Source organism: Merops nubicus, unplaced genomic scaffold, assembly GCF_000691845.1.
Source record: "Merops nubicus isolate BGI_N331 unplaced genomic scaffold, ASM69184v1 scaffold8755, whole genome shotgun sequence".
NCBI classification, from domain to species: Eukaryota; Metazoa; Chordata; class Aves; order Coraciiformes; family Meropidae; genus Merops; species Merops nubicus.
In genome coordinates, this window is record NW_008611599.1 from 24,578 (window position 1) to 48,884 (window position 24,307).

Below are 24,307 nucleotides of genomic sequence, written 5' to 3' on the forward strand. Positions count from 1 at the left end.
CTCTGGACTTTGTTTGTGCTTCTGAATTCTCCATGCTACAGCTTGGAGATTAGTTCTGCACCTTCTGTCGGAGCTTCTTAAGGTATTTCTGAATTGCATCTATTTTTAGAACCATTCTTGATTAATATTTGATGTTTTTTTTTTTTTTTTCCAGGTTGCATTTTTCTTCGCCAGTACTTCAAGGCACAGAGGAGCTGGTAAAGGCACTGCCATGAAACCGAACTTGAAGCAATGGAAACAACTCATGCTGTTTGGGATCTTTGCATGGGGTCTGCTTTTTCTGGTGATATTCATCTATTTTACAGATAGCAACACTGCTGAACCAGCTCCGAGTTCCTTCTCTTACATTGAAACCAAGAGGCTGCTGCCACTCCAGGGCAAGCAGAGAGTCATCATGGGAGCCATTCACGACCCATCATTCTCTGAAACCATCAATGGGAATGAGGTGCTTCTTAATGAAGACCTCTTAGGTACCTTTAAATCAGGGACTGGAAGTATTAAGAAGTGGACTGATTTGGAAGATGCCTTTAGAAACGAAGAGGAGTTTTTTCCATCCCAGATAGGAAGAAAATCAAAAAGTGCTTTCTACCAAGTGAACGACGATTATTTATTTGCTGCTGGTCAGCCTCGGTCACACAACCACCTCCAGGAGATAGCAAAATTCATCTCAGCCAACGAGGATAATCCAAAAGTAAACATTCTACAGAACAACTGGAGCCATCAGAGAAGAATGAGGAGAAGGAGCGCAAGACACAGGAGAAACCAGATGCTCGATGACTCTGATGACTGGGATGGGCTTTATTCCACCATGTCAAAATCCTTTCTTTACAAGCTTTGGAAAGGGGACGTCTCTTCCAAGATGCTAAACCCTCGACTGCAGAAGGCAATGAGAGATTATTTGAGCACCAATAAGCACGGGGTGCGGTTCAAGGGGAAACGAAACTCCAAGCTGACAGGAGACCAGCTATTCTGTGAGCTGAAAGAGAGGGTGCATGTGAGAACAATAGATGGCAAGGAGGCTCCCTTTTCCACTCTTGGATGGGAAAAGCACGTTCCCCAAATCCCACTGGGCAAATTGTATGCACATGGCTTCGGGAGCTGTGCTGTGGTGATGTCTGCTGGTGCAATACTCAACTCCTCTCTAGGGGATGAAATAGGTGGGTGAAGTGTATGTGTTTGTGTATGGGTGTGCTCATGTTTGTCTTGCAGAAGGTTCATTATTCTCAAGCATAGGTCAGTATAGTTGTGTTGATCTCTCTCAGCAGCTAGTTAGATGAATGTGAGTGTATGGACCTCAATAAAGCTGTTCTCTTTCAGGACTATCACTGACAGGAGAATCAGACCTGAAGTCATCATTTGATTTGAAGAAAACAATTGTCTTCTTTTCATATTACACTTTGTAGTATAAAGGTGGCACTGGTTTAACCAGATCTACCGTATTTGATGTCTTGCTGCAACATATGTTTATTTCTGCAGCAGATTAGAGCCACGTTCAGGTTTTGTTCTGCAAAGCTGTGTTGTACCTGTCTGTATTTTGTGGTGGCTCCTAGAGAAACTTCTTGTATTGCTGTCCCAGACTGAACTTTGTCTCCATGCCAAGAAGCATTAGAGCATCCTCTTCATCACTGGGACGTTGAGAGTTCATAGACATCTAGAATTCAGACCCCTGAGTAGCTTCATGTGCTGAGGGCAAGTCTCCTGACCTCTTTTGCAAGACTAAATTTAAATGAGTCCAGGTATCTGCATCCATTGTTTTTCCATTGCTGCACTGAGCCAGTGAGGTTGTAGATGTGCTGAGATGTCAACATCACACAGAATTCCCCACTTCAAGGCAGAAAGTGTGTGGTAGCCATTCAGAAAAAGATCATGGACCCATAAGACTAATCCAAATTAGTTTTATTTTTTCTTTTCGAAAATGAATGCTTCTACTCATTCTAACATCTCATTAATTCTTCATTTTAGTAGTACACATGCATATGCTAAGAGCACTGAAAGGAGGATGAAATGTATGCCTCAAACTTGCTTCTGGAGCAGGAAGAGTTACCTCCTTTGGCTCTCCATAAAAACCTTTTGATGTTCACTCATTAATCCTCCCATATTCCAGTGCTTCACATCCCAATGCTTGCTTCATTGCACTGTATCATGTCTTTGATGGGAAGGGTTTCCTTTAAATCTCTGTGATGTTAGATCTGCTATAATTATTAAACTACTCTAATGTGCTTCCAGCACAGCACGGGTGCCTGGCCAGCCTACAGCTAAAATCACACCAGGGTAACCCCTAATTTCACAGGAAGCCCCAGTGGTTTAGAAAACTTTGGAAACTTAAAAATCTTCAGAACTTAACAGTTCCTCCCTTCTCCAGCATGTTATCCTTGACTGAAACAAACTCTTCTGTTGGTGTTCCCCAGTACTCAGAGTTTACACCATTATGGATTAGTGCTGTAGGATCCATAGCACATTGTGACATATTTGCATAATTACATATTCCAGTGTGCATCATGCCACATTTGCAGACTCAGGTGCAGCCCAGGTGTGGACTTTGGTGTTTGACATGGTACCTGGGGCCCGTATGCTCCTGTGTGTACCCATTTTTTTGGGAACACTCTGGGCACAGAAAGCTTATGCCTTCCACTGAGGAAGGGCTTGTGATTTAATTGGGAAATTGTCATCTGAAGCCATTTAAAGGGAGGAGGTGCTGTTTGGTAAAGCCTACAGAGAAGTTTCAGGTCTCCTTCTACCTATTGTATTGGAAAGTATGTGGGCAGCAAGGAGTCACTTTTTCCAGGTGTCATCCAGGCCATTGGCAAGTACTTGTGACTGAGCAAAGAGTTTGGTCCAGAACTGTAGGGGGGCAACTGATTGCTTATAGCCACCCCAAAAAGGCCTGGTGTAAACCTGTGGGTCTCAGTGGTCAGTGCAGTTCCTGGGAAGTGCTGCTGTACTGGAGACGTTGTGCTAGTGTTTCACACTTCAGATGGAAGCTCCAGCATCTATGTCATTGTTCCCATGGGGAAGAAGTGATGCTTTCCCTGCAGAGTCCAGGCAGCATGTGTTCCAGCTGAGCTCTTGGCCCTGCCTTTCCTACTCTACTCATGGCCATGCTCTACTCTAGTCCTTGGAAAAAGTGAGAAAAGCCTGATCAGGAAGAGGAAGATCAGACTGTACAAGATGCTCTTCTCCCCCATGCTTGCAGGCCTTTCCTGCTCTACTCATGGCACTCATGGCCATGCTTTACTCTAGTCCTTGGAAAAAGTGAGAAAAGCCTGATCAGGAAGAGGAAGATCAGACTGTACAAGATGCTCTTCTCCCCCATGCTTGCAGAGCTGTAGGATAAGACTTATTTTCCAGAGCTGGCACCAGAGGCTACCAGCTCTTGGCTGAAAACACAAGCAAACCTGCCAGTTTGGAAGCACCATGGGTGGCTGGTGGGGCTGCTCTATGGAGTCAGACTTGCACTCATGCTGAGCATCTCTGTATCCACAGAGACACAGCAAAGCCAGCATCGTTAGGGAGTGTGCAAAAACACCCTGTGCATGAGCTCTGGGCTTTGGGCCATGGGCCCAGCCTCGGTGGATGAAGTTCCTGCAGGCAAAAAGCTTTTACTGCTTACCCTCCTGAAAGAAAAACAGGCATAAGAAAGCAGCAGCAGGCTTTTAGCTTGATAGGCCTGTGGCTCCCTCTTCTGTGGTTCTGCTAGAAATGCAGACAGAAATGTTAATTTGACTCTTGCCCTCCTCCCTGCCACTTCTCTGATTGGTTTTGAGTAAGACTAGGCATGGAATCACTCTGCAAGTACAGCAAACACTCCCATGGAGATCATGCTATCTAATGGGAGACCAAATTATTTTAGCACCATCAGGAAGTAACAATCTGTCATCAAACCCAAAAGTTTTCATATCATTAAAGAGGTTATCTCCAAATACTTTGGTTTTAAATCAACTGATTTTAATCTTGCTATTATCAGTGTTAAGGTGTGTCCTGATCATATACTTTATGGTGAAGGAAAGGCTTTTGGTCTGATCTGTCATCAAACCCAAAACTTTTTATATCTTTAAAGGGGTTATCTCCAAATACTTAAGATTATCAGTTGATTTAAAAACAGCTATTTATCAGTATTAAGGTGTGTCCTGATCATATATTTTATGGTGAAGGAAAGGCTTTTGGTCTTGATATGAAGAACCAGCATGTGTGATGCTGGGAATGGAGCACACCATCTCTCAATTAGGTTGTGAAGTGTACAGTTCCCATTTCCTGACCCAATTCCCATTTCTCCATCAGCAGATCGTCAAGAAGTTGTCAAAAGCAGCTCCAAATTTGTGCTTTTTAATTCATAATCAAGTTTGAAGGATGAAGTACCTTTGATTTTCTTTCCTTTCTCCAAAAAGGTGGCGTACTTGCAGCTTCTGTTGACTTCTTGTCCTCAAGATCCTACTCAATCTAGATGCTTATGTTTATGCAGATGAAGCCTAGGTATTGAGGCTGGGGTTGGCCCTGCATAGAGAGATAGAAAATGCCTCTTCTCCTTAGCTTCTGAAGAGCTGGGCTTGGTGGACATTTGGCAAAAATCTCTTTTTTTCAGACACAACATGTTCAAGCAAGGAAGTCTGGTTGAGATTGGATGGCTAGCTACATGTCCCACATTTTCTTACGTGGAGTAAGGATGTGAAAGGATGGAAGAACCCAGTTTGATAGGATCAGGCCTGAACTCCATTGAAGCATGTTGGTTATCTGTGGAAGATTCTGCTTCCTCCATTTTTGAGCTACAGGCAATCACATTTTAAGTGACTAGAGATAAACAGCTGTATAAACTATCTATGTGTTAAGGCATTACGTGCCCATTTTGGTCTGAATCATATTTTCTGCTTCCATTTCTATATCTCTATGCAGGGCCAACCCCAGCCTCAATACCTAGGACCAAATAGGGGGCTGTTGATAAGGACAGTGTCTCTGGACAACGGATAGAGTGTCTTACTCTCCCTTGCACCTTTTGGGCTTTGAGATTCCCTTAAAAGAAACAATGGGAGGGCGATTATCTTTTATCCAGTGGAGGAGTGCACATAGTGGCTACCCTTGACCCATACTTGACCTATAGCTGTTTTCTATTCTTAACTCTGAGGTCAACAGCTCATGGGGACAGTTCAGCTCTGGCAGATCTTTGCTAGCAAGGGATCCCCAGCGTTCTGTGTGTGAGCAGGTTTGTGGGCTGACTTCCCTACAGAGACTTGTACTGACCTTGAGAAAAGTATATGACATGATTAATGGGTTTGGAGTAGTCCTGAGATTCTTCAGGTATTGTAAAATACTGTGGAGCACAAGCTTATAGTTAAGCCTTGTTATTCATTCAAATGTGTAATTAGATATCCTTGCAATTAACATGCTTTTGCATGGAGTAATTCTTTGCAAATTTTGCCATAGAAATAGCGAGCAATTGTGTTTACTGGATGTACTAATAACCTTCCCACACTAAGTTTATCCAATTAAGTGAAATATTTAAGTGTGGCAAGCTAAATTAATAGATGATTCTGAACGTTTTCCTAGTGGATTTTAATAATGTTAATAATGTATGGCAGATGCAAGAGGATTTTTGTTTGTACATACTTGAGTGTTTATCATCCTTAGAATATCAAGATTAGGAGAAGTGTCTTCAGTTTTGTGTTAGTTTAGATAATTTATTTATTTTGCTGTTCTGTATTACTGAGAAAAAGAAATTACCCCCTCATTTATGCTCCTAGATTCTCATGATGCTGTTCTGAGATTTAATTCTGCTCCAACGCATGGCTATGAAAAAGATGTTGGAAATAAAACAACAATGCGGATCATTAACTCGCAGGTAAGATCTTCCTTTCATGAGTCCGAGTGAACATCACTCCTGTACAATGTGACATGAAATGAATAACTTCTGAGAAATTGCTGGTTCCTCTTGGAAACTGCTAGTGATTTAACAGCGATGATGCAGAGCAGGTGGAAGTTCTCCCTTGCAGGGATGTGTACGCTGCTGTCAGTGTAGAGTGATTGCAGCAGTTACTCAATATCTTTGTTTCAAAGAACTGTTTGTAAAGTTTCTGAGGTGTCCTACATCTGTAAAGGCTCTGCAGCATGCCCAGAGCCATCAGTACCAAAGACCTTCACCACACAGCCTCCAGGATCTTCTCAAAGCCCGGGGTGGGTGTGGGAATCCCAAAGCTCTTTTCTCTTATTCTCCAGTTCCCCAATTATTTCCTCGCTGGAAGGCGAAAGAAATGAGAATGGAGTTGTCTTAATGCATAACTTTAGGCAAGTCATCATTCTTTAAAAACTTGGAATAAACTAGTAAAAAACTTTAAGGCACTCCAGATACTACACGTGAGGTGAGTTTGTTCATCTGAGTGGGAACAGAAAATGGGATTTCAGCATATGTGTCAACAAATAATTGTGCATTGAGCTGCAGTGACACCTTATGGTTGAGAGTTGCTTTTCAGTTTTGAAGAAAACTTGTCTGAACTCCAATCTTGGAGAAACTAAGCCTCTTCCCTCTTTATGCAACACAGCCAAAAAGCAACAACAGAAATACCATGTAATTTCATCACTTATTGAGATGGTGAGTTTACTTGGTCAACACCAGGAGTATGTTTGGCCACGTAGCATGTTCTATACAAAGCAAAATTTTCATGAGTCTGTTTTTTCTTCTCCTATGCAAAGTCTATCCTTTGGGTGTGTTCTCCACGTGTGTAAGTTCATGTTCTTTGCCCCTGCAGAGAGGATTGTTCACTGTCATTCCCTTCACGCTTGCTTTGTAGCTCCTTGTGAGGCCACAGGGCAGACTAGGTCTTGGAGTTGATCTGGGTTAAATGCCCCTTTCTTTTGCTCAGAAGAAGAACACAGAAATATCTTACTCTGGCTTTAGTGCTGAAATCAATGTATTGGAGAACATTGATCTTAATGTAATTTATTTTACTTTTTGGGGGTTTGTTGGGTATTTTTCCTTTTCTTTGACTGGTCTCTCTTCTACCGAAACATCCTGGTGCTGACCATATTTGAGCTCCTGTGCTGGGCAAGGAGGAGGATTAGAAACTTTTAGTTGACTAGTCTCTGTAGGCTTCCTGTAGGAGAAGGGAGAAATGCCTCCAAAGGAGCAATCTGAGCTTTGGTAGCTCCCCAGTGATTTCAGGGAGACTAAACATCTAAATTAGCTGCTCTCCACTGCTCATGGCAGGCTGGGGTCCTCTTGGCTCCCAGAGCTGCTGTGTTGTCCTCCCACCAGGGTGGTGATGGAGGGTCCCATGGACTTCTCTGCAGTGCTGTACATTGCTTGCTCTCCACAAGGCCTCTCAAGAAAACCCAGGCCACTTGATGAAAGTTGCTTTCCCTACCAGCACTGAAGATGGGTTACCCACCCAGGTTTACCGACCATCCTTCCCTCCTCGCTGTTGGAAATTCCTGCATTCAGTTTATTCAAAGGCTGCTGTGGCCCTCTTCTTCCCTCATGTTCTCCTGTGAAAGCCCAAAGGAAGCCAGTGCAGCCACAACAGATATTGTTATTCCAGAAGAAACTCATCTCATGCATATGAATGAGACTCACTAAGTGCAAAATTTGTGTGGACAACCCTTCCAAAGGACTGTTGCTTACTGAAGGGCAAGTAAGAGCTCCTTTGTGTGATAACTGTGGAATTCAGCTTTTAAAAGCTTGACCTTTTGATCTGTTTACTCTGTACTCTCAAAAAAGGAGTTTACGTTCTCAGGCAGAAACTGCTCTGAGAAGTGGAGTTGAGGATGCTGATAGCAGCGTGACTAATTCTGTTCTTGTTGTAGAAGGCTGATGGAAAGTCATTAAGCTCAAAGTTTATGGTAGAAGGACTATTGCTATGGCAACAGTATTATTTTTCTGAAGAAAAATATGCATAATCAAATATGGCTCGTTGGATCCTAAAGGGGAAATGAAAATTAGTAAGAATTTATTTGTCTGGCATGTTGATTTATTCAACAGCTGAAGCCAAATTCACACTGTTTCAACTAATGTTGAAATCATTCCACTCAATCCTGCCTGAGACTGGATGCAGCAGGGATGAGGAAGACCTGGTTGGGTATTGGAGGGTTTGGGAAGGCATCAGCCAGCAGGAGTGAAGAGTAAACTTCCAGTGAAGCAGGAAAATCAGGCAGAGTACCAGGAGATATGAGCAGGAGTGATGTGAGAGCAGCAGGTCAGAGCAATCTGAGAGTTACTTCAAAAGCAGCCCTATAACATGCCTGTGCCTGGAATGATTTTTCTGGGCATACCAGCTTTTACAGTCATGGTCTAATTTGCCTTTTTGGAGTTACTTGAAATGAGACTGTCTTCCTGTTGAAATGAGAAGGCAAAGCAGCCAGAAAGGTGGGGGACACGTTATCCCTGGGGACTGTAGCCCTTCAAAGAAAGCTGCTCTGTGTGTAAGAAGAGAATCCTGCAGGCTGTCTGAGATATGTAGCTTTCATTTTCAGCTTCCAGAATACACTGTAATGTTGATATACAATTATGCAGCATCTCAAGTGGTCGCATCACATCCCTCACAGATGGAGAGTAATTCAGTGTACTACTACTTCCAGCTTTCACAAGTGCTGTTTATAGCCAAGCTCTTTTTTTATGTATTTTTTTTCCTAACAAAACAAGATGCTTAAAATCAACCAGAATTAAAGCAGAACAAACAGCAGTGTGGGAAGGACTGTTCATTTGAGAGAGTGATTTTGCCATTTTTCTGGATCCCACTTGCTTTTAATGCTGTGCCATTCTTTGCATCTATGTTTGCAGATTCTCACCAATCCAAACCATCACTTTGTCGACAGCTCCTTGTACAAAGATGTGATCTTAGTAGCCTGGGATCCTGCCCCGTACTCTGCAAATCTGAATGTGGTAAGATGTCTGCTTGGACTTTTCTTCCAGATCAGTCTGAAAGCACTGGAGGAATGGGATGTATATAGTGCTGTAGTCTCCTGGTTCTCACTTGTCACAATGAACCCCCAAATCTGTCCTCATCTAAGGAGTGGGGCTACTAAAAAACTTTCCACCAATAAGCCAATTGCAGAATTTCTGCATGAAATGGTCAAAATTGGTTTAGTGGTCAAAATTAGTTTATTGGTCAAAAGCTTTTTAGCAGCCAGCACTTGTGCTGGAATGAACTGTTCTGAGGTGCTAGTGTAGGTGGGTGATGGTTTTTTTGAATAAAATATTGGTGTTTTCACATAGCAGTGAGTTATCTGTGTGTTCACCAAGGAGAGAAAGTTGCTAGATTTCAGAAGGAGATTTTCTCAGGGAAAGCAAAGAACTGCATCCATTTTTCTCTGCCCTCCCAGACAAAATACAACATCCCCACGAAAATCTCTGCTGGCACCCTCCCTGTTTCTCAGGCCTCCTCCCCACCAGTCTTGCTTTGTGTTCACTCCCCCACGGCCATCTGTGCCCGGGCGTCTGCCCCCTCACCAAGAGCAGCAGACATCCATCTGGTTGTCACCAGGGAAGTCTCTGCTTCGGCTGGTGCTGCAGCTCCAGTGGACCAGTTGATCTGATGGTTCTTGGCAGGGAGAGCTCGGAGCTGGGCAGGCTGCAGAGTAGGAAGCAAACCTTCAGCTGCTGAAGTCCCTCAGCAGCAGATGCCGGAGGCTGCCTGCCTCCCACGCAGGGACGGGGGCTCTTTCAAAGGAAGGTTCACCCCTGCGCCCACATCTTGTGTCAGGGCTCTTTGAGTCCCTTGTTAAATGCAGGAGGAGATGGAGTTGGCTCATCCCACTGCAGCAGATTGCTTATTGGAGTCTCTGTGTGAGAGGGGAAACAGAACCTCCCAGGGTGAGGACTGGAGTTGTAAGAGAAGCATCCACTAGTGCAGGCTGCTTTGTTGCCTTCTCTTCTGAAGAGCACAAATTAAGCTCGTTCACATGACTGTACATGCAATGTTCAAAACACATTTGATATGAGAGGACTGAAAAAATTGTCACTTTTTCCCTGGCAGTGGTATAAGAAGCCAGACTACAATCTGTTCACTCCCTACGTGCAGCACCGCAGGAAGAACCCAACCCAGCCGTTCTACATTCTCCATCCAAAGTTCATATGGCAGCTCTGGGACATCATTCAGGAGAACACTAAGGAGAAGATACAGCCCAACCCTCCTTCTTCAGGTTTTATTGGTAGGTAGATTGAAGATGGGCCCAGGAGGCATTTTAGATTAAACCAAATTAAAAAATTGTCAGTGTGTTTATTGTGTGAGGATCGAGTCCATACACATGTGCTGTTGGTTCTTGGTGCTCTGTACAGAAACAGTGACTAGCAAAACACACAATATGAGAACTAGAAAACAGAATTTAATGTTCTGCTTACTTGCCCTTCATACCCACAGTGTGTGTACCATATTTATAAAACATCTATCTGTGAGAAATTTGTATTGTTCTGTATTAATTTATCTGTTGAGAACTGCTCTGTTCCAAAGTTCTTTGAGATCATAGAGCAGAGGGACATCAGCCAACAAGTGAAAGCCTATGGCAGATCATACAGGGAGATGAAGTCTCTGAGAGGCCCAGCTGTATTCCCCACACAGGTTAAGGAGTGGGATGTCCCATGCCCTGTGATGGCTTTCAGTCCTCGAGTCAGCAAGTGCATCCCTCTTCTTACCCTTGAAGGAGTAGAGCATCACTGGATATTTTGGTCCTTCTGTAGTATTTCTTGGGGGATAATTTGGCACTGTGCCCACAGCTCCTACAGATAATGACTTACCTGATGCACAGCAAGCCCAGATCCTGAATGTCTAAAGGATGCAACTAGTCAGAGTAGCAAGGCTGAGTCAGGCTCTTCCTTGCTTCTTCTGGAGACACAGTGGGCAGTACAGTTCCAAGTACCATCTTCCTCTTTGGAAAATCCATTCCTTCCTCCCTGACATTGTGATACTGGTCTACATATTTGATGCAGTCAGAAAATGCTCTTTTTATTCTTTTTATCTGAATCTCAGACTGAAGATACCTCAGATTGCATCTGGCATGGGAAAAACAGTTCTGAGCTTTTGGGCTCTGTGTACAGCAGTGGCATCTGAGACTGAAGATACCTGAGATTGCATCTGACACGGGAAAAACAGTTCTGAGCTCTTACCTTGGGCTCTGTGTACAGCAGTGGCATCTAAGGATATTGTGGAGCCCACCAAAGGCCTTGAGGAGGGTGCTGAAGCTCCCAGAGGGATTAACATAAACCCACCTGGTTGGGTTGTGCCTACTGGGAGCATGGGTGGAAAGAAAAGGAGGCCTTGTTGTGTTGGAGGAGGATGGCTTGGCAGTTGATTAAGTCTTGAAGTGAGATTCTTTGGACATGCATGGGAAGATTCATAAGGAGAGAAGACTGCTCGTTTGGATTCCTCTCACCAGCTGCATTCACCTTTTGCAAAAGCATCTCTTAGAGTAATTAAGTTGCTGATAAAAGGTTATCTAACAGGTTAATGCGTGCAGATTGTAAGAATATTGAAGAGGATCATTGTGCTGTCAGTCTGTACTTCCACCATATATAACAAACACTTCAAAAGCTTTCTTTGAAGAGGTGGAGTTAATTTGGCTGTAAGAATAGAACAGTTGTCTTCAGCTCCAAAATCTAAATGACAAAAAATACCCTTCAAGCAGAGAAAGCTTTGAAAATGTCAATTATTAAACAAGCACAAACATGAACAACCAGTGCTGTACAGATAAACATACTCTGTGTGTACAGAACTTGCCTCCTTTTCCTCTACTGGGAATTTTTTAGCTTCAAGAAAACAAGGCAGTAAGACAAGCTTATTTATCTACCTCATTGGATAACTAGCTCCTGTTCTGATAGATAGAATTAAATTTTTGGAGGGAGTAGCTTCCTGTTTTAGTAACCTAATTGAATGGATGGCTATGCATTGCACGTGTGATGGAATACAAACTGCAAGACAGCTCAGGAACTGCAACTGTGTATTGTCTAACGTGGACACAAAGGGCAAGATAAAGCACAAACAGCATAATGCAGCTTGGCAGAAATCCAAAAAGTCATGTTGGTCTTCAGATCAGGTATCTCAACAACTCATAGAACAAATAGTCCAGCTGGAACTGAAGCTGGCAGACACAACTGGGTGCACCTGTAGGAAAGGTCTGTTCTGAATATTCATCTTCTAGTCGATTTTTCTAAAACCTGAATTATTTCTTATAAAATTAATAGGAAGAATGGGTGATGGCCATCATAAAATACGAGTGTCTTAGTTTCAAGAACATAGGGGAGAATTGTTTAATAACTGGCCATACTGTTAACAGTGTTGTGCTCAGAACAGCAGTTTGAAGGAAGAGAGCTGTTGGTAAATAGAGAATATGAATTTTCACAGGCAGCGGGACCTGTGTCTGTGAATCTAAGCTCTTTATAGATGGACCAGAGTGATTCTACTCACTGTTAGAATAACGTGTAAAACTGTGTGCAGTGCTCTGCAATTAGAATACAGAGTGTGCAAGGATCTGGTTTGTTGGTATTTACACCAGCAGAAAGTCAGGCAGCCCTCTGTGAGCAGTGGTTCCTCAAATCACTGTTGCTGCCAGCAACATGGAAAAGGTTAGAAAAAGGGTTCTGGGTCAAGTGAAGCACTTTTGTTCCAAGCTGTTTAACCCTCTGTAACACCAGTTTAAAAAAAATTAGACAAATTTGTCAATTAAAACATGGAAGCATCAGATGATTTCATTTCAGGAGTGCCAGGAATATTTTAGGGTCGTCTTGAGACTGTTTCTTCAATAATTGCATTTTTCACCTGAAAATTTTATATATTTCTGCCACTTAGCACTATTTATAAGAAACTGAGTCTTCCCAAAGGGAGAATACTTGGTGGAACGTGTTCTCATGGTGTTCTTCTGCAGCAGTCAGCAGCCTTCAGAGGTGGTTGATGTCAGGGGAATCTTGTTAATAGCTGTATTAAAGGACTTAAGTCACAATATTATTAAGTTTCTTGGAACCTGTGGGTCATTTGTGGGGAAGAGGGAGTCTGTGTCATGCTCATCTCACGTGTTGTGGTTAGGGGAGTGAGAGAATGAGAAGAGATGGACAACAAGAAGAGGTAGAAGTCTCAAGTGCCTTATTAATCTACATTTTGTGTACATTCACATACAGTTTTAAACCTTTTAAGTACGTTGCCGCCTCCAGGCACTTCTGAAATGGTAACACACAGCACACACACACACACTGCAGAGCTCTAAAACCAGGCAATGAATGCTACCCAACACAGATCAGCTTCCTCCAAGAACTGTTTGTCCATTCCTCTCCATCAGGTTCTAACCTATAGATGTTCCTGTCTTGGAGTTTGTCTCTAAGCAGCATGTCCTCTTGCAGCAGCCCATCTGGTGATGCATGGAGGTTCAGGACATCACTGAAACTAGGCTGAACTCATTCCCTGTTGGATTGCAGCCCCTTTGCTAGGTGTTAATTCTGGGGATCACGTCTAGCAAGGATTAACCACCCTTGACTGTGGTATTTTCCAGCTCAAAGGCTATGACTGATGCCCAAGGAAACACAGAAACTGGGTTTTTTTTTGTTATTTTGGGGTTTTTTTTGGTGAGGAAATGTTCACCATGATTAAACAAACCTTTTATTTTAATCTGGGAGTCTTTTTTAGCTTATTTTCTGACACACCAATGTGGACTTTCCCTGGCTTGTAACCCTGCTTGATGTGGCAGTGTCAGTTAAATTTGTTGGTTCACATTTGGCTGAAAACTTGGTTTGCTAAATGAGTGGTGATATGTTTACATCTCATCTTCAACTTCGATTTACTCCATTGTGCTCAGAAGAAATGCAAGCATACAACCACCATGTCTCAGATTTGGATTCTACTGGCAAATCCTAAATTACTAGTTGAGAAAGCATCACTGTTACCTGTTGGCAGCATAAATGTTACCTCTTCACTTCCTATGTATACATTTTTCACTGTGAAATATGAACTCAGTCTTCCTCCCCTCTTTCTGAACATACCAAAATGCAGTTTTTAATTGAGGCTGACAGAGTATAATTTGGCAGTCTATTTTTACCATTCTGCTGTAAGAAGACTGTGCCTATACACCCTTTGGTAGTCGACATAAACAACCTAGTTCTGACCTGAAATTTTTGTCCTCTGAAAACCAAGACTAAAACTACTTCCTGGAGTTTCTCAAGGGCAGCATTGTGTGTGCATTGGATGGGATGGTACATGAGCATTTGGGAAGTTCTGGGGCTTTTTAATGATGGCTAGATTATATATAAGCTTTTCTATGAAGATTTTGCTCCTATCTATTTTTGGCTAACTGGATTTGCTATGAATTCCTAGCTACTGTAGTACATCAGTACACTTCCTTAGCTTACCTCTTCAGAGGTTATTTGACTGGAAATTCATGTTTGTACACCCAGAAGCTTTTGTCTTTTTAAAGAGCTAGTTGAAGGCTCTGACTGTGGTGTTTCGTTTTGGATTTTTTTTCACTCCCAGATCAAAACATGGGGTGTAGATTTTTCCATTTGAGGTTGTGTGTGTAGGTGCTCTGTAGCTTTTAACATAGCAGGAACCACTGAATGCAAAATGATAACTAAGCCCAGATTGCTTTATTGGGAGAAAGAAAGGCTTGTTTGAGACTTTACAGCTGACATTACAGATATAACAGTTATGCATCATTAATAGCTGATAACATTATTTTAATCTTCATTTGCATGCATGGAGACAATAGCACAAGCAAGGCTATCATTACACTGCAACTTCAGCAGATCATTGTATGACTAAGAGCTTCAATTTAAAATGGCTTCAGAGAGCATGTTGAATAGAAGAATGCAGCTGATCTCCAGCTCTGCTTAGAAAAAACACACTTGCATGAACTGAAAGGAACAATTCAACGTATTAAGAGTTGCCTTTATTACTGCTAGTGACTCAGTTGCTTGCCAGCAGTTGGTGAAGGAATAGAACAGTGCTTACTCTTTCCAGCTCAATTTTATTCAAGTGTTATCACACAAATAAATAATAGCTCCAACTACATCAGCTTTAAATTCAGCTCATTCTAATTAAAAGCACTCTGAAATTTGAGCTCTGCAATACAGAGAGAAACTCTTCTCTTACAGCATCCCAAATCACCTGAAAAAATCTTTACTATTCTAGTCTGTCATCCAAATTTGAGTAAGACATTTAAAATTGCATGATATTAGTGGTCAGCATTTTCCAGCCTACTCTAATATTGCAGCCTATATTATAATGTACAGCTTTTTGCATTCAGCATTAAGTGAGAAGTGTGTCATTTTCTAGGTCTGTTGTATAATGTGAGTATCTGTACATCAGAGATTACAAGTATTGCACAATTAAGCTTTTTTATTTAAGCTTTTTAAGTATGAAGCTTAGGCATAGGGCCATTTGATGACAAATTCCTTGATAAATATTTGGTTCTCTTGTGGTTACTCTTTGTCATAGTTCATGAACTAAACAGAGGTAAGAGAACCCGTTTTAAGAAACATATTATTTTAAAAAGCCAGAGCTCCTTTAAGTGTATGTTCCAAAGAATAACTGAGGTTATTTGACCCAGCTTCAAGGAGTGGTACCTGATATGGTACCTGAAATTCAATCCAGGATTACAGAAGTACACTTAACATATAAACCTCTATCTTCTAAATGCTTTATGTTTATTTGTAATGCTTTCAAGTTCATAGATTATCAAACATAAACTTAATGGTGTGTCTAGTAAAATTCTGTAACTCAATTTGTGGTGCACGTGAAATGAGACACATTATGAGTATAATAATCAGATTATGTGTATTTAAATGTTTTCAACATCTTATATTTTGTTAAAATTGTGTTCTTGCTGAATGTTTGAATTAGTTTTCTAGATGTTTTCATGCAGCATATGGTGTATTCAGGTATATTAAACTATATTTTATTTACTTGTAAACTAGAGACCATTCTTTTTAAATTAGGGGTGCTAACCACAAGGCTTAATTGTACTGTACAGAAGATGCATGTTGGAAATTCAAAGCCTCTTCAGTCGTTAAAATTGCCCAGAACAAATTGAAAAACATTTTCTCCTTTGGATTAGCATCCATAGTATAGGTTCATTTGTATAAACCATCCATGTAAGGAGTTTAATCTTAATTTAATTCTGGTTTAAATGTTTTCAGTGCAAATAATAAAAGCTCAAGAGTTTATTTTGCTGATTGGACCCAGTCTAAACTAGACCTAACACTTCCTGACACTGTAGATATCTGCCAAATAGAAAAAAAAAAAAAGGAACATCTTTGTCAGGATTTTGAAACACTAATACATAATATTTTTAAAGACATAATGCTTTATTAGCATCTAATATTTACTGGTATAACAAACTTGTAAGTTGACTGACAGCCACATCTTTTGTTTGGAATAATATATTTTAAAATATTTTAACAAGAATATTCTATGCTCATACCTCTTTTTTTATTTTTAAATTTTTTTTTTTATTATTGTTTGTTTGCTTGGGGTTTTTTTGTTGTTGGTTGGTTGGTTTGGGTTTTTTTGGTGGTGGTGGTTTTGTTGTTTTGGTTTTTTTTCCTTTTTTTTTTGTCCAGTACAGTATTCAGGAACACTGCCATTCAACTATAAAACATTCACAAAGCTTACCTTTGAATGATCTGCTAACAACAACTTTTCTCCACACAGGCAGAATTATTTGATAGTTTTTTCCATTTTTACAGCTGTAATCCAAATGGGACTTTTGAAGATCTGGCAGGATTATTAGAATTAGAGCAACCTGTACAGAAATACCTGCAGTGGTGATTTTGAATGTATGGTTGCACCAATCATGTTTGCCAAACCTAAATCATGCCAGAAACCCTGACTTTTTCCTTACTGTGAGATTTAGATTGAATATTTAAGATATAAAAATTTTAATACGTGTGGGAGGAAGTGTGAAGAGATTCAGCCACAGAAGAGAAACCTAGGAAGTGATAATACAGAAAGAGCTGTATAAAGATAACAAATGGGAACCAACCTAGGACTTCTCAGAGTAGACTGGCAAGCAAAACAGGTTAACAGAAGCAGCATCCAACCAGTAAGCAGTCAGGTGCACACCTCTTCTTTATCTTTGAGATTGCATCCAAAACATAAAAGTTCAAACATTGTAGAAAATAGCAAAGGGATCATGGAAGTGTCAAAAAGCTACTAGGAATTAAAGAAAAAATGAAGATCACTGAAGGTAACTGGAGAGAAGGGAAGATGGGGAAACTGAGTTTGAGGTAGATGAAAATACAGCTTGGCACACTTACACCTGCTGGACAGAGATGTCAGGGACTCACTGCAGTGTTGTTAACACCAAGCAAAGAGAGAAACTGAGATAAATGGTGGTAATAAAACATGGGCTGGAACATCAGCCACGTAGCCCAGAGAGCTCTGTTGGCAGCTGTGTTTTAGGGACTTAAGAAAGACAAGCCAGACATGGCATTAAAAACTCAATAGAATGAATATCTGCTAGTACATGGACTGGTGTAAATGTCCTCATGGTCTAAACTGCTGATTTTCTTTTAAAGGTGGGCAGTTAATGGCTTCTGTAAACTTAGGTTACAGTAAGGGCTCTACAAGACTATGGCTGTCCCCTGTGGAGAAGGGTTCACATACTCTAAGGCACAGGACAGAAATTACCCCATGTTAGTGTTAACTTAGTAAGGACTGTATTCATACAAAGAAAAGAGCTGCTTTCCAAAAAAAGCTTTGATTTATTTTTTCTTTTTGCCTTACCCCCATTTCCTTAATACAGTGCTATGCTACCTTCTGTTTTTGAACACAACATCAGGAGCAGATCATTCCAAGGGAAAATTTGGAGGCTGTGACAGCTAAGTGGAGGGACCTACCTCCTCTGGTTCTTGCAGATGGAGTGTGTAATCCTGCACGCCCTGGGATCTTGCCTCTAGGTGGTTGGGATGGGAGTGTTGGTTGTACTGCACTGTTGGTCTCTTTGGCTGGAGATCTATGGTGTTGGAGGTGCTAAAGGAGAAATCATCTGGCACTGATGACCGTTTTTCCCCAGAGCTAGTTTTGGGCATTTGAAATGTGCATAAGATCTGGAAGTCTCAGGAGTGCTCCCATTTTGACCAGGACAAATAAACCTTCTGCAGCCCAGGGACACCTCTGCATGTGGTAATCTCTACTCGTTGTTTTAGCTCATCTTTCTTTTTGTTGACCCTAGACTTCAACAAAAAGAAGTGCTGTGAGTTAGCTGTTACCACTCAGAAACAAGCCTGTTGTCTCCCTGTCTTCCCTCCCTCAAAACATCATTGTCCAGTCTGAGCAAAACCTTGAGTGGACTGTCAGAAATTATGGTTATTTATGAGGAGCCTAATCTGAAACCCCAAGACACAGACTGGATGGAACGAGGCAGGAAAGGCAAGGAGCTAAATTAGATAGCCCAGCATGCCTTTTAGATTGATTCTGGAGGACATTGATCCACAGATCACTAAGAACTAAAACTTCACCCCTTCTAAGTGCTCCATTAACTAATTTACAGGAAAGTCAATGAAATTGCTTAAAATCTTGTCATTACTGAACCATACCTGCAGTGATGTGGCTGTCTTTAGTGTTATTAAAGAAATTATAAGAGAGTCCCAATTTTTGTTCTTGACAGTTTTCCTATCTCCCACATGGCAAATTCCTTGATTAATTTTAAGGTTAGCTGGGTAATGTGGCAGGAAAATGAAATATACTGTGGTTAAGGCTTGTACTTTCCATCAGAGTCAATTTTCTTAAGACATTTGTGGTGCAGCTTCTGAAAGTGGCTCCAGGCTTGGCTCTGGGTGCAGGAGAGAAGTCATTTGACTGTCTCTGGATGTGGTTCATTATTGCACAAGTTCCGACCATCCATCCTCTGGTTCAGCTTGATAACGGTGACCTTGGAGTGGCAGGTGGGTTCTCCATCAGTGGAGGAAGGAGGTTGGCAGTGGAAAAGCTGACGAAAGCATTTGTAAAACTGAAAAAAAAACCCAAACAATTAATTCTAGGCATAGTTGATAGGCAAGCTACTGTTCAGAGCATCTCTGTAACAGATCAGAGGCAAGGAAATATGGGTTGTTAAGCTCATAGTTTTGCTCAAATTTGGATTAAATGTTTTGTCACTGGGAATCTGTGTTTTGTGCTCCAAAAGGTCACTTAAATTTGTGGACTTTTCCTTTGAAATTGATATGCTTAGTTTTCCTAAGACTATAGAGTCTGTAAAGTATAAAGCTGTAGAACAATCTAAAACATTTTCACAACCTTTCGTTTATGATAAAAGAAGATTTAATCACAGAAGTAATTGGTTTTCAGTTACTTCACACGTCAGGCAGGGGAAAATCATTTTGATAATCTAATGATACACAGCAGGGAGAACATAAGGTTCTTTTCATTAGCAAGCCATTGAAATCTCTGTGTTCCCCAACTGCAAACTAAACTTCAGAAAATGGCTTTGCTTAATGGAGGAACCAAAATATTTTTTTATGTTTGTTCATTTCATTGGTGAGAGCTACCCAAAACACCTTTGTTGTTTTATAATTCCAAAGCTGTTGTAATTGTTTTCTTTTTTTTCTGTACACCAATTATCATTTGTAAGTGCAAAGTGAGAATTACACAGTTTTCTCCTTTGTGAGTTGAGTCATATTCAGTAGACAGGGATACCAGTAGTGCAAGAAATGCTCCAACACATTTTCTATATGTATATTTTCTGTATAATAATTTTTTTTAATGAAGCTTTACTTCATCATTTCCCTTTCACATAACTATATCAAACAGAAAAGGCTCCAAGAAGAGACTGATATGAAAATACTGCAGCTTAGACAGTGCTGTTGATCAGTAGCTGAAATTAGTCTGAAAACGTGTAGCCACAACAGTAAGATTTTTCTCATTTCAAAGCTACAAAGACTTTCTGTTATTATAGATTTACAATTGTGCTGTAGGAGAACAAAGTTTGCTTAAGCCCACCTATCTTCCTCCTGAAGCTGTCCTGGTCTAGTTTTGATCTTGAGCATGGGACAAAGAGAGTAACAGCATCTTAGGATGGCACTTAAAGTCCAAACAACCCTTTGCCTGGCTTGAAAAAGGAAATTAATTTCCATGTGGCCTTTCTTAGCCACTGTTGATAGCCCTGATGATAGTCTGCCATTGAGATATGGCAGGAAAAAGTGGGTTGGTGTTTTGTGGATTCCTCCTTGCTGAGCAGGAGGTAGTCAAGGGCTTTTCCTCATACCAGCACTGCTTTAAGAAGGAATTCACCTTCTTCAGCCTCCCTCCATGAGTCTCTTCACAAAATTGTCAGAAGCTGTGGGCTTTGTACCATCACTACATAGCTGATGTTTCTTTGTATGCCCTTCTGCATGTATTGAGGCTGTCTTCTTGATCACATCTTCCTGCCTAGGGAGAGAAGCAAGTGGATTGAAGAAGTAGTTTGGTTCAATTCCAGACTAAGAAAGATCCAATATTTTAATAAGGTGGAGAAGCTTCAAGGAGTACTACATTGATAACCCAATATGGCCAGTGATCTGAATGAACCATCCAAAAGTTGTCAAGTTAGGAACTATGGGTGACAGTGGCCCATCTTCTATTCTTGTTTCCCCTTGCTATGGTGTACAAAAAAGGAAAGGGAAATTAGACAGATTCTTCATAGACTTGAAGATGGGTATGGATGTAAATATTGGCAAGAGAGATATCCAAAAGCACAGAGGAGGGTAGAATGGGCATTTCATATCTCTTTTACATGGCAGGTACAGGAGATAGATACAAAGCAGAGAGTGGCAGGAGTAACAAGAAGAACTTCTTGAAAACACCAGCAAACTTCTCTGAGTGTACGTGTTCTGTACCCTGCAAGTGAAGACAGACCTGGTCTGTCGTGCCAAATAGCTTCAAGAATTGATAATATAGAAGAAAACCAAGTGATCAGTTGACTCAAAAAGCAGGCAACTGCCTGAGGTCCCTGATTCTTGTGGGGGACGGGTTTTGGACAGGATAGGGTAAATGTTGGGGAGGTGGGAGAGAGCAGTCTTCACACTCCAGGAGGCTGCTGGTGGTATGCAAGCCCTCTGTAGGCTTTCTACTCTTTCCTTATGATTGTTGTCCTACCCTCTGTGAGTAGGATCACAATCTGTCTATCAGGGACAAGTGAAAACTGTTCTCCTAAAAGCAGCTACTACTTGCCTTCATCATTTTATAGGAGTAATACTTAAGGTGTGCAACAAAAAAAAAGGAAAGTTGGGAAGAAAACCAGACTGGATAACTGGCAGGGAAACTTCTGTGAGAAAGGTGAGATGCAGGGCTCAGGTGTGTTCTCCCTCTCTGCTCCAGGTATCCTCATCATGATGTCCATGTGTGATGAAGTGCACGTCTACGAGTACATCCCCTCAGTCCGCCAGACCGACCTGTGCCACTACCATGAACTCTACTATGATGCAGCTTGTACCTTGGGGGCCTACCACCCGCTGCTCTACGAGAAGCTCTTGGTGCAGAGGATGAACAAAGGTTTGCAGGATGATCTGTATCGCAAGGGGAAAGTCATTTTGCCAGGGTTCAAAGCTGTCAAGTGCCCTGAACGAAGTGATTTCCCACGTTTGTAGAGAAAAAAAAAGAGTCCTCCAGAAACAATGTGCAATAAGGTACTACTGTCGTACTATAAACGAGAGGAGAATACTTGAAAAATGGATCTTAGACCAATCTAGTCTTGAGTCTATAAATTGTAATTAAGTAGCAGGCATGAGAAATACGACTTTCCTGAGCCTGGGTATTTATTACTGCTTTGCAAATAGTGAAAGAAAAACAAAGGCTTAGCTCATGAGAGGTGCAAAGGACATACTTAGGCAGAAATATAATGTATTGTTGTGGATGTGACTGTCAGAAGTTGTTGGTGGTTCCTTATGCCACGTATGCTAGACTGTAACATGTTTTTATTTTGAAATGAACTTATTTAACTGTTAAACCTGGCATTGTGAAACAGCCTCTATTGCTATTGTACAGAGCAGCCAGTTGAACAATGCAGCATTTCTCGTGGCTCCCTGGGATTTTCACACTCTCCAAGAATGAAGTAATACCTGCTCTGAGCTGTGCAGTCATTGACTAGATGAGATTTTCATTCCCATTCATACACAAGCTCAGTTACACACCTCCAGCTGTCCAGGGGACCTTATGGTGGCTATGAAGTCAGTGCAGGTGGAGATGGTGGTGCACACAGCTCAACCAGCTGAACTGCTGGATATACTTTTGATGCCAGATCCCCACACTCACACTGACTGCATAAGGCAGAGTGAAAAGAGAAATGCCTTATTTATTTAGAGAGCAACACACGTATTCACAGCCCATTCAGGACAAAACTCTCCCTGGGAGGCCCATCAAGAGGATGTGGTGAGATGGAAAAGATGCCTTTCCCTGGTCTGTGCAGATAAAGAATATCCAGAATAAGCCAAAGGAGGCTGTGCAGCACTCACATCACACTGAAAGCAAGTGTAGGCTGAGCTCACCTTTCTTCAGCAGAGATAGGATTCACAATTACAGACATCATTTCCTAGGTATTTCATTAGGGTCCAAGTCAAGCTCACATGTTCACAAGTTACTGCTGTTAAGAAAGGATAGGGAGTTTTCTGACAACAGAAGAAGGTATCAGCATTTCTTATTTAATGCTTAATAGGCTGTATCCCAGAGAAGCTGTAATGCCTGCAGAAAACTTGAGTACAGATTGCATATGGAGATAATTTGATCTTTTCCTTCATTACACACGAGAATGTTCTCTGAGGCACTTCTAAAAATCTGCCTGGTTGCTAATATGTTCAAAGCATTATTTTTCATGGCAAGACTTGAGTTTCAGATTTTCCAAGTGGCAGGAGGTTAATGTGTTGGGGTTTTTTTTTTCCACACAAGTGTACCCTTTCTCTTAGGGTAAATTCAGCAGCAGCATATACACAATAGCACAGCTCTATCCTGCTCGTGTCCACTCACTACAAAGGCAGACAGCTCAAAGAGGTATTGAAAAGAGCAGCTGAGTGATGGAAATCACTCAGATGGTGGTGGAAAGTGGTTTGGTTTTGTTTTGTTTTGTCTTAAGCAACAGGCAATTCAAGAGTGCACACAATATTGATTATTTCCTCTAAAATAGTAATGTAAATATAATCACTGAATCCTTTTTCTCTCACTCTGCTCTTTGGATCTGATGATTTTCCTTCCTCAAAAGTGAAGAATGTGTTTTACATAGGACTTAGCCTTCTTTTCCCACATGGCCTGTTAATTTGAGCTTCATGATCCTCTTAAGATTGCTTTTGTGTTGATAACAGTATGTCCAGATGATCTAAAAACTGTACTTCTGTATTGTGTGGATAGTTATGCCCATAAATCATTTTGGTACATGTCAAAATGAATATGCTTTACTCATATTTACCTTAGACTCTGGATATATTACAGACTGATTATTTTTTTTAATGTTCTGTATGGCAGCAACTTTTATTCTTAATAACACTGTTATTTAATCTTGTGGAGAACAGATAACCTGCTCAGAACTAATCTGCTTTTCCATATGTTTGGTACCCTGTTTGAAAATCATGAAGTTTGAACACTGAAATCAAACACTTCTCTCTCTTGTATGCCCAGTTAGCTACCACATGTTTGTAAGGAAGCTGATCAGCTTTCTAGGGCTAGTGAATATGCTACTCTTCCATAAGCTGGAAATTCTCAAGTTCTGAAAAGAAAAAAAAAAGAAGCTTATCACTTTGAGTGGTCTGCAACCACTAACCTTTAACTTTGATTTCCATGAAGAAGAAAAATAATAGCTGTATTACTCAACTACCCCCAGCAGGATTATGTTGCATTATTCCCTCAGCAATTTGTCAGAATAATCAAGGTAGCTGTTGTACAGAACAAGGCAAATGAGAGTTTCATGTAAAGAGTCCTAAGCATACCTATTTAATACATAATTTAAATAACAGTGCAGAACCAGGTCTGAAATGTTATAAAATGAACTGTATATTTTTAATTTACTGGACTGTGCACACTCAAGCCCTCACAGCAGAAGTTTCATTGCTGTATCCTGATTTATGTGGCAGTCAGTGCTCCTTCCCTAAGGGCAAATGTGGGTCCTGGAGCACCATCACCTCAGAAGATGCTGCAGAGCTCTGCTGCAAATGGTTGCCTGCTCACAGAGGAGTAAGACCACCTTGTGATGCCCATCTTGGAAAAAAATAAGCATCCCTGGTGTGGCTTTTCAACACTGGTTTCCACTGTGATGTGTCAGTGGTCTGCCTGCTCAAACACTTTGTGGCTGCTTAAAGAGACTTTACTCCTCTACCTTGTCATGTCCTCCTTTGGTTTTTGGCACAAGGGCAAGCATGCCTGCTCTGCTACCTGAGGGCTCACCTCCACTTGCT

The 24,307-nt window shown here is 41.2% G+C and overlaps 1 protein-coding gene across 1 annotated transcript; it reads left to right on the forward strand.

The window, feature by feature from the left end:
• Positions 1 to 211: 211 nt before the first annotated feature.
• On the forward strand, positions 212 to 22,206 carry ST6GAL2 (ST6 beta-galactosamide alpha-2,6-sialyltranferase 2). The gene is made up of 5 exons (XM_008941262.1): positions 212 to 1,157; positions 5,733 to 5,830; positions 8,762 to 8,863; positions 9,957 to 10,131; positions 21,249 to 22,206. Exons 1-5 carry the CDS (start codon positions 212 to 214, stop codon positions 21,515 to 21,517), a joined length of 1,590 nt encoding a protein of 529 aa, XP_008939510.1. The 3' UTR covers positions 21,518 to 22,206.
• The last annotated feature ends 2,101 nt before the right edge of the window (positions 22,207 to 24,307 follow it).